The 11,089-nt window shown below is 36.2% G+C and overlaps 1 protein-coding gene across 1 annotated transcript; it reads left to right on the forward strand.

Annotated features, from left to right (window-relative positions):
• Window positions 1-732: 732 nt before the first annotated feature.
• LOC137721436 (uncharacterized) lies at window positions 733-3,857 on the forward strand. Its single transcript, XM_068460804.1, has 12 exons — window positions 733-764; window positions 867-986; window positions 1,153-1,288; window positions 1,483-1,653; window positions 1,786-1,938; window positions 2,031-2,137; window positions 2,242-2,332; window positions 2,528-2,669; window positions 2,758-2,917; window positions 3,120-3,236; window positions 3,313-3,439; window positions 3,525-3,857. The coding sequence occupies exons 1-12, from the start codon at window positions 748-750 to the stop codon at window positions 3,765-3,767; spliced, it is 1,584 nt and encodes a 527-aa protein (XP_068316905.1). The 5' UTR covers window positions 733-747; the 3' UTR covers window positions 3,768-3,857.
• The last annotated feature ends 7,232 nt before the right edge of the window (window positions 3,858-11,089 follow it).

Consider the following 11,089-nt stretch of genomic DNA (forward strand, 5'->3'; position numbering starts at 1 on the left):
GCCTGTCAACATCTCCATAAACGAATAATTTAATAAGGGTTATTAATGAAATATTTACTGTGTAATTGCAGAAGAACACTAAGGAGCTCTACTGGATCAGATACTTGGTACAACAACATGCTAACAAAGACTAACAACCTGGTAAGTCTATCATTTGAATCTCCTTTTTCCTGGTCATCTAACTTCTTTTTACATCAATTTTCTTAACATCTACATGCAATTGCCAAAAGGTAACCTGATCACAGTTTATGTGTCTTTTAGGTAGTACTGAATAATGGCATTGTCCGGCTTACATTTTCTCATCCCGGAGGAGACGTCATTGGAATCCAGTACAAGGGAATCGACAACTTGCTTGAAATCAAGAATCATGAAAATAATAGAGGGTAACACACAAATTTTATAAAAATGGCAGACTAATGTGTTTTTGTTTACTAATCATAGATTATATGATTTTGCACTTGTTTGGACTTTAACTTATGTCAAACCTATCATACAGGTATTGGGATGTTGTCTGGAATAACCGAGAGACAGAAGGTGTGGACAAGTAAGTTCTCTTCCTTCCTTTTATCTGCATATATTTTTCTGTTGGAAAAATAAAATATCTCAAACTTTTAGCTAAAATTATGTATACTACTCATGTGCAGACTGCAAGGGACAAAATTTAAAGTTATCACAGCGAGGGCCGATCAAATAGAAATTTCTTTTACTAAAACCTACGATGTTTCTCTCGGTAATGCCACACTTTCCATGAATGTTGACAAAAGGTATGGTATTAACCTTTCCCAAAATAGAGAGCAAAAAGTACAGAGGATGTAATTACAATTATGCTTGAAGTTATCTTAACTTTACTTTAAACTTTGATACAGGTACATAATGCAGCGTGGTCGCGCCGGGTTCTATGCTTATTCCATATTTGAGCGTCCTGAAGGGTGGCCGGAAATGGACATTGATCAAATTAGAATTGTTTACAAACTTCAACAAGACAAGTAAGTGTGAAATCGAAAAAAAAAATATAGGATTTATCGACGTAGTGTGCTGATTTCTTATAGGAAACTATGAATCTACTATATATTATTATAGTTTGATGCACTGCTTCAATTTACCAATTATAAAATAAAAACTTATGTTTATTTGTTCCATTTTACAATGCAGATTTCAGTTTATGGTTGTATCTGACGACAGACAAAGGATCATGCCAACAGCCGAGGACCGTGAAAACGGTATTAAACTTGCGTATCCTGAAGCTGTTCTTTTGACCAATCCAAGCAATCCTGACCTTAGAGGAGAGGTACCACGTACTTAGCCATCTTCACTTTCATTTCAAATTTCATCTATAATTAGCAAAATTAATTTTTATTTCGTATTTTAGTAAGTTGCATAATAGTTAGAGTAAAATTTAGAATTCTTTATTGTAAATTCGTCCCTAAACTAATATTCATTTGATTTACATCCCTTAATTTAACATTAGATCTGGGGTTATAGGTGGACGATAAGTACCAATACTCAAGCGAGAACAAAGATAACAAGGTCCATGGATGGATTTGCACTAACCCAGCTGTAGGCTTTTGGATTATCATACCTAATGATGAGTTTCGCACAGCTGGGCCTTTCAAGCAGGAGCTCACCTCTCATGTAGGCCCAACCGCCCTCTCTGTAAGTACAAGCATAAAATCTCTCCATTCACCCATATAGCCTAATATTCATCATATTATTAGCTTAATTACTCAAATTCACTTGATCAATATTCATAATATTATTATCTTAATTACTTGTCACTTGATCCAGATGTTTGTTAGTACTCACTATGCTGGGAAGGAAGTTGGGATGAGATTTACAGAAGGTGAGGCATGGAAGAAAGTTTTTGGGCCTGTCTTTGTGTATCTCAATTCAGTTCCGACCTTAAATGAAACTATTCTTTGGGAAAATGCTAAAGAGCAGGTACAGTAATAATATTTCCACACATTTCCCTTGTAACGAAGGATTTATGTTTACGTAAATTCAGCTCATATTGACCTTTATGATGTTATTAGTTGGCTGAAGAAGTCAATAGCTGGCCATACAATTTCACTCAATCAGAAAACTTCCCTAGCTCAAGCGGACGCGGATCAGTTGCCGGTCAATTACTAGTACAGGATTGGTACTTTCCTCTTTTGACACTTCAATTTGTTTTCAATTCCCTTTTTTCTTCCTCAAAGGGTTCGATTTTTTCCACTGTAAGTATAAACGTTCTTCTTGTTTTAGGTACATCAGCAAGAGCCATGTCTGGGCAAGTTCCGCATACGTAGGATTGGCTCCACCTGGAAATGCGGGATCATGGCAAAAAGAAAGCAAGGTAATTTGTAACACTACTTTTTATTCGGTTATGTTACATGGTGACCGTTTGGTAGCATTTTTGTTATTCTAGTCTTGTTTGTTCTTACTAAAACACGAAAAAAGCACCAAACAGGAGATGATGTCATGACCCTTTAGTGTGAATATTATGAGGTCAAATGCAAGTTGTTATAATTTGCTACAATTTTTTTTACAGGGTTATCAGTTCTGGACTCAAGCTAATGAGCAAGGTTATTTCCTTATTAGAGATGCTCGACCTGGAAATTATAGTTTGTATGCAACTGTTCCCGGCATTATTGGGGATTACAAATATGAGGCTAGTATTACAATTGAACCGGGTAATTTCTCTATGCAAGCAAATCTTTCATTGACTTTGACATTTGAATCAGCAAACATATATTTACAATCCTGGATTATATTTTGCAGGAAGTGAAATCAATTTGGCTAATCTTACCTACGTACCTCCAAGAAATGGTCCCACGCTATGGGAAATTGGCATACCAGATCGATCCGCGGCTGAGTTTAACGTACCCGATCCAAATCCCACCCTTATGAACAAATTGTTCACTACCAATCGTGCAAACAAGTGAGTTTTCATAAGACCATCGTATTTTGTATTGCTCGTGGTGTAAGTATGTTCTCTTGCTAGATAGTTTTGACATAATATGTCATCAGACTATCAATCTGAACCAAATTAGATCGTTTGACAAGAGAACATTTCCTTCCCTTTGGATATATCGAAACTCATTATTTTTCTTACATTTAGAATATATTTCATTTGGTCACAGGTTTAGGCAATATGGCTTGTGGGAACGATATGCAGATTTATACCCCGATGAGGATCTCATCTATACCGTTGGTACTGATAATTACAGTGATAATTGGTTCTTCGCTCATGTGACAAGGTACTTGTTATACCTAACGTAACAATGCCTCTGCTTCTTTAAATTTGTGTCTTGCTAATCTAATCAAGCACTGTAGGAACATCGGAAATCATACATATGAACCAACAACATGGAAAATTCTATTTGAACTTCAAAATTTGACAAATCCAGGAAATTATACACTCCAGTTAGCATTGGCCTCAGCCACTAATGCAGAAGTTCAGGTACTCTTTTAAACCCATAAAATGCTAAACAATTTGCAAATGACTTACCATTAGTATAGTTGATGGTTAATTGTGTTTGAACCAGGTTCGATTCAACAACCAGAGCGCCTTCCCACCTCATTTTACGACAGGGCTAATTGGGAGGGACAATGCCATAGCTAGGCATGGAATTCATGGTTTGTACTGGTTGTTCGGTATTATTGTACCGAGCTATCAACTACGAGAAGGAAACAACACCATCTATCTTACCCAGTCAAGAAGCTTGGGCACTTTCGAAGGAGTGATGTACGACTATATCCGACTAGAAGGACCCCCTCCTCGAAATTGATCATATTGGTTCCGATACCAGTATGATCACTTCCATGACATGTAGATGCTTCTTCAAGACAAAAGTAGTGTAAAGAGAACCGCAGGAAGTAATCATATAAAAAAGTTAATCCCATTTGTCAATTTTTTTTTTTTTTTTTTTCTGTTTACAATAATTAGAGCCTAGGCATAAGTCAATTCCATTCCTTGCAGTGTTCATATTTAATAATGCAATCCTGTTGCTGATGTACCTTTAATAAATAATAAAGGATTGGTTGTTCCTCAAAAAAAAAAATATATATATATATAAAGCATTGGGTTTTGTCTCCAGCGGTTTATTCCTTCAAGCATGACGGTGCACAAGATCCTCCTTCTAATTAAGTGTCTTCACTCTTAATTCTCAGATTTCTTCCAGAAAGAAAAATGATAACTGGAGGGACATATATAGCTCACTTTTAAGTTTAAAACTTTTTGGTCGATTGATTCACTTCCGACCCCTTTTTATTTTTGTACTTACTGAGTAAACTCAAAATTTCCTATAAAAACGCTTTCTGCGCTTCTTTTAAACTGAGCAGTCATCTTTGATCTTTCTATGGAGGTGTTGCAATAATCTTTTGCCCATCAAACGTAATCTCTTACGTCAAGGGGTTGTTGAGGAGACTGGTTGTCTTGTTTGTCTAGGAAAAGAAGAAACAATGGAGAGCTGGAGCCTCTGTTTCCGCTGCTGCTGAATCCATCTTGTTTTGCTGAAGATCATTTTCAATCTTTGTGGCTTTCCATGAGTGCTTTTTTTTTTTTTTTTGTCTAAATTAATAGGTTTCGAATGTTTCATGCTTTTGGCTTATTGTGTGTACCTATTTCCTAGCTAAGAGCCAAAATGTCTCTCATGGTGTCCACCAAGGTTCTAAAAAACATTAGGTGCTAGTAAGGCGGCGGGTTGGGACGTAGCGCTTAGACAGGAGCCTAGGCCGACTAGACGAATTTAATTAAATTTATTATATAACATAGGCAATAAGTGTCTGCTTACACTCTAAAAAATAAAAATTATACTGATATTAAGACTTTGGGAAAGTTAAAACTTAAAACTTAAGGCATCATGGCATTGCCATCATCACAAACTAATGCAACGAAAATAAGAAAAACCCAAAACCAAAATTGAAAATCACTAATTCATAATACGTTCTTTTTTAGTAGGTTAGAAAACCCTTTAAGTTGATTTAAAAAATTTAAAAACAATAGAACCGCCTAGCCCGTACCCGATTTTTTTGCCCGTTTTGGCCTAAATCTCATCGGTCCTCCACCGCCTAGTACCTAGGCAACCTAGGCCAATTTTTAGAATAGTGGTCTCCACACACCCCGATCATTAGTGGCTGTATGAGAGATTTATGGAGGTGAATTATGTGCTAAATTATAGAATGAGGGTTTATGAAATAATTTTGACATTTCTTCTTCTCCAATGTGGAGGTATTTATAGAGATGACAAAAGAACTTTATGAGGAAGTGGGAAAACTATTTATAGAGGCACTATAGAATACAATAACATCAAGTAAGACTCACGTTAACACTTTCTCTCAAATTGGTGCATAGATGTTACTCATGCCGAATTTGATTTGCCAAATGAGTCATAATATGCCCAGCTAGCAACTGCCTACATATATGAAGGAAAAAAAAAAGCAGCTACCTTCATAAGGATATTTGCAAGTTGATTTTTAGACTTCACAAATGGAAACTTAACAATCTGTTATTCCAACTTTTCCTTAATAAATGTCTATCCACTTCAACATACTTAAAATGATCATGTTAATACTGATAACAGCCTTATTGTCACTTAATTCATTCATCAAACCCCGATCCATAACCAAGTTCAGTAAGCAATTGATGTAACCATAATAACTTACCCTTTGCCATGCCTCTATACTCAGCTTCTACATTAGACAAACTTACCACCTTCTGTTTCTTGCTACACCATGTAACTAAATTTCCTCCAACAAGGGAAAATTGTCTGAAGTAGATAGTCTATCAATAATATTGCTTGCCCAATCTGCATAGTACATCTCTCTACCTCAAGTGGCCACTCCTTGAAAACATAATCCATCTTCCTGTTGGAGACTTCAAATATCTAAGAATTCAAATAACAACATTCATGTGATCTTCACTTGGAGAGTGCATAAACTGACTCACCACACTAACAACATATGCACGATAAGACTAGGTATGTGACAAATCATTCAATCTTCCTACTAACCTCTATTATCAGCCCTTGTTGGTAGAAACTTGATTGAGACATTCTCCCAAGTGATGATTTTGAACAATAGGAGTATCTTCAAGCTTACAATCAAGCATCCATGTCTCTATTAACAAATTAATGATACATTCCCTTTGGGACAGAAATATTCCATTTGCAGATCTAGACACTTCAATTACCAAAAAATATTTGAGTCCACCCAAATCTTTCATCTCAAATCCTATAGCTAGGTACTTTTTGAATTTCTCAACCTCTTCTTTATCATTCACAATAACAATCCTATCATCTACCTTATTAATAAGAGTAGTTACTTTACCTCCACGATGCTTCAAGGAAAAAATACGACCTGTAATTAGGGTGAATGTCATACAAAACCTACCAAACTAAGCCCAGGGTTTTTAAATCCATATAATGTCTTTCTTAATTTACACACCACTACAAGATGAGTCTATTGTGTAACCAGGGAAAATGTCCATACACACCTCCTCCTTGAGATCATAATGGAGGAAAGCGTTTTTCACACAAACTGTTGCAGGGACTAGTCCATCAAGCTATGTACACTGATTTTTATGGAAATGAACAAAAGTAAAATAGCTAAACACTTGTGGAGTGAGCATCAATATAGATGGTAAAGGGCAATAAGTAGAAAAAGTTAGTAATGAAGTCTAAAAGTTCAAAACCTTAGATTATATTCGATTCAGTAGTAAGAATATCATCATTCCAATAACCATTGGGACATGGGACTCTATAAGGACATGGGCAGTCTATAATAAATGTCGATTTTGCACTTAGTGACGCCATTTTATTGGAATGTTTGATGGCAAGTTCTTTCATATGTATAATACTTGAGTCTCAAAATAATGCTAAAATTCAAGATTCACTTGGTTTAGGGTTACCAACTTAAGTGTCAAGATTTGTTGACTCATTCATGGAAACATTACAGGATGTACAACATAAATAAAACAAGAGAGGTCGCTGCACATGATGACTCATCCCTTAAATCACACCCTTAGCTATTAGACTTAAACTAAACCCTAAAGAGACGGCTTGTTGAATTAAGGAGTTGACTAAAGGCAATTGTAATCTACAAGTAATCAGAAATCACTAATCATAAGAAAGTTGACAAGATAAGGATAGCCCATAAAACAAGCAATGATCATCCCATAGCATGTTGGATAAAAAGGTGATAGTTAACCAAAGCCTCGATATCCATGAATCCTTATAACCTAGTGAACTGCAGAGAACATCCTCCAACACTCATCCTCAAGCTAGGTCCAGAAGATTGATAGAACCAAGCTTGAAAATGAGTCTCTGGAATTGATTTGTGACCAAGGGTTTGGTCAGGATATCTGCCAGTTGATCACAACTTCTGATGTAACGAGGCTGAAGCACTTGAGTCTAGACATAGTTACAAACGAAGTGATCATCCACTTTGATATGTTTCTTTCTTTCATAGAACACTGGGTTGGGGGCAATGTGCATTGTTGCCTAGTTGTCACAGTATAAAGACATAGGTTGACATGTAGAGATCCCTAATCTTCCAAGAGACCTTTGACCCATATTAACTCACGAGCAGTTGAGGTCATTGCTTAGTATTCAACCTCAGCATTGGACCTTGCAATCACTGATTGCTTTTTACTCTTCCAAGTCACCAAATTACCTCAAATGAATGTGCAATATCCGGTAGTGGATTTATGATCAATAGTGTTCCCAGCCTAGTAAGCATCACAATACCCTAGCCGCTGAGTACTTTCATTTTTCCTCATGATAATACCACGACCAACTTAATCCCTTGAGATATATATCTTAGTATTCTTTTGACAATGTTGAAGTGCCCAATTGTGGGTATGTGCATAAATTGACTAAACTATGCTAACATCATAGGTTATATCAAGTCTAGTTATGGAAAGGTAGATTAACTTACACACTAGCCTTTATTAATAGTCAATGTTTGGGAGTGACTTACCTTCTAAGCTAAGTTTTAGTTTGCCGTCGAGAGGAGTGTGAACAAGTCTTGCTTCACCCATATTAGTTTCTTTGAAAAGGTCTGAGATGTACTTCCTTTGATATAGAAACAATCATTTGTTGGACATTGCCATTTCTATACCAAGTATTTGAGCACTCCCAAGTCTTTGATTGCAAATCTTTTTTTAAGTGATTGTTTGAGAATAGAGATCTCTTCAACATTGTCTCCAGTGATGATGAGATCATCTACATATATTAGTACCAACAAGTTTACCAGCCTTTATGTTCAAATAAACATAGATGAATCGACATTACTCCTATTTAAACCTGCCCCTTCAAGTACTGAACTAAGCTTTCCATATCAAGGTCTTGATGATTGTTTTGTTCCATAAATGGACTTGTGTAATTTGCAAACCAATTAAGGATCATGACTTTGAGGATGACCAGGAAGTAGTTTCATATAAACCTCTTCTTGGAGATCACCATGCAAAAATGCATTTTTGACATCCATTTGATACAGGACCATCCATTATTGACTGTAATTGAGAGTAACACCCTAACAATCCACAACATAGGTTGGGGTAAACCCTCGAGCAACCAACTAAGCTTTTTATCTCTTTATGGACCCATTGGAGTGAAACTTGACCTTGTAGATCCATTTGCTCCCAACTGTTTTCTTTCATTTTGGAAGTGACAATGCTTCAAGTTTGATGTTGATTAAGAGCTCGGATCTCTTCTCTTATGGCTTTTCTCCATACCTCATGACAGTTAGCCTTATGAAAGCTTTGAGGTTCACTTTGGCTGCCAATAATACTCAAATAAGCAGAGTGTGAAGGTGTAATATTTTGGTATGAAAGACATTTGGAGAGTGGATGTTTTGTTATGTAGGTGACATAATTTTGCAGCCTTGAGGAGATTGCCTAACACGAGATGGATTGCATCTGATTGTTGTTAATGGTGGATGATCTTCTATGTTAGCATGTTCATCATTTGAAGGTTGAGGAAATTGATCACTTGTCAATGCCTCAATGATTTCTCAGTGGGTGAGACATCACTTTCATAAAGAGAGGCAATTTGTGTTTCTTGGGCTTTAAAAAAAAGACATGCATTGCTCGGCAATGGAAATAATTTAAGGAAGGACTCCCCCTCACTTGAAACATCAAGTTTTATGTTGTAATAAGGATATGACTCTTGAAAATTTACATCCTTAGACAACTAATTTTCTTAAAATAGGGCTAAAGCACTTGCAACCCTTTTGAGATAATAGATAACCAAGGAAAATGAACTTGTTAGCCCTAAGGTCCAGTTTGTCCCTATGTTGAGACTGAATGCGCATTAAACAAATGCATCCAAATACTTTGAAGTAATCAATATCAACTTTTCTTCCTTTAAGCACCTCCATAGGTGACTTCAAACTAAGAACTTTAACCTGTTAATTAGGTAGGTTGCAGTCAAGACACCTTGAGGCCAAAATCTTTTAGGAACATTCATTTGTGTCATCAAAGCTCTCATTGTATTAAGTAAGTTAAGATTTTTCCTCTCGGCCAAGTCCACCACAACTTGTTTGATGCATGATTCCATGAGTGCTCAAATTTTGTTGCATGTTATGAGACGTGTATTCGGTGCATTATCAGACTGTAATGTTTTAATTTTAGAATCAAAATGGTTGTTTACAAGGTTATGAAAATCCTTAAATACTTCAATGACTTCACTCTTAGATTTCAAAAGATATAACCAAGTGACTCTTGAAAAATCATCAACAAAAGTAACAAAGTATTTATAGCCATTAAAGGATCCAACAATTGGTCCCCATACATCCGAGTGTACAAGTTCAAACACTTTACTGGTCTTAGTGGAGGATAAACCAAGAGGAAGTCTAGTGAACTTAGACATATGACAAGTGTCTGCTAATCTTTGATGTCGTAAATGCTTATCTTGTGCTAGACTTGAATTGACATGGAAACATTTGGGTAGTTGCAAAACGAGGATATATATAAAGCACTTGACTCGATACTATTTGACATTAGATTGATCTTTTCTTTCCCTAATATTTTGACACCTTTTCCATTTGCAACAGACACATGTAAATGTTTGGAAAAAATTTCAAACGTATAGAGTTTAGAAATTTGGTTTGTCATATGCTACATGGCACCGGAATCAATGACCTATAAGTCATGCATTTTGTTCAAATTTTAGAGCAGTTTAGATATCTTCATGGTCAACCAAGAATCTAGCGAACTTCCCTAGTAATGCTATTGATTGAAGTGGAAGCTTCATCATTATTCTTCTTACTTTAGATGTACGTAGTAAACTCGTTGATGAGGGTTGTTGGACTTAAGGACAACTGCATCAGTGAGTCAGTCACTTCAAGAAAGAAAGAAACATAATGGTTGACTTTTTACACAATGTGTTGTGGCTTCTTCTAAACACCTTTATTAAACTTCATGAACTCTGGCTTCAATTCTGGATGAAGGATCCAACAACGATCCTTGACATGTCATGTTGCATTGTAGTGATCACATTTCAAGTGAGGGTTCTTACACTTGCAAATGAGAGCTGCTATGGGTTTATGAGTATGTGACTACAAAGGTCTTCATATTCAAACCCGAAGCTGAACAAAAGTTGGAAGATTTTGTCTTCTTCAACTTTTTTCAACAACACTGCAACTTCAATGGTATGGAACGATATACTTCAAGTTCATTCCATATACCTTTTGTGCTTCCAAGTAATTGGAAAAATGGCTTCCCATTTTGCTGCAAGTTTGTAATGTCTCTCTTCAATTGAAACACTCGAGCATCATTGTTTTGATCTCTATACATCTCTTCGACTATAGCCTTGAATAGCTGAATATCTTAACCAACGTTTGTTCCATGGAATTAAGAAGCCAAGACATGACAATTTGATCCTTGCTAACCCATGCTTCATATGATGGAAATGTAACTTCAGGGACTTAAATGCTTCCATTGATGAATCTCAGCTTTGATCTTCCACCTAGGGCCAGGGAAATAGCCCTTGACCAAGACACACCACTACAAATTTTGACTTTACCTACAAAACTAGTTTGTCAGCAAAAGCCAAAATTTGTCGGCAAAGAGTATTTCCTGATGAAAACATTTGTTGGCCATTTTGTCTCG

The sequence above is a fragment of the Pyrus communis genome, chromosome 1 (assembly GCF_963583255.1).
Source record: "Pyrus communis chromosome 1, drPyrComm1.1, whole genome shotgun sequence".
In the NCBI taxonomy this organism is placed as follows: domain Eukaryota; kingdom Viridiplantae; phylum Streptophyta; class Magnoliopsida; order Rosales; family Rosaceae; genus Pyrus; species Pyrus communis.

Coding starts and splice junctions, on each gene's coding strand:
- LOC137721436 (XM_068460804.1), top strand. Junction 1,289..1,482: donor ATCCTGACCTTAGAGGAGAG/GTACCACGTACT, acceptor CTGGGGTTATAG/GTGGACGATAAGTACCAATA. Junction 3,440..3,524: donor CCACTAATGCAGAAGTTCAG/GTACTCTTTTAA, acceptor TGTTTGAACCAG/GTTCGATTCAACAACCAGAG.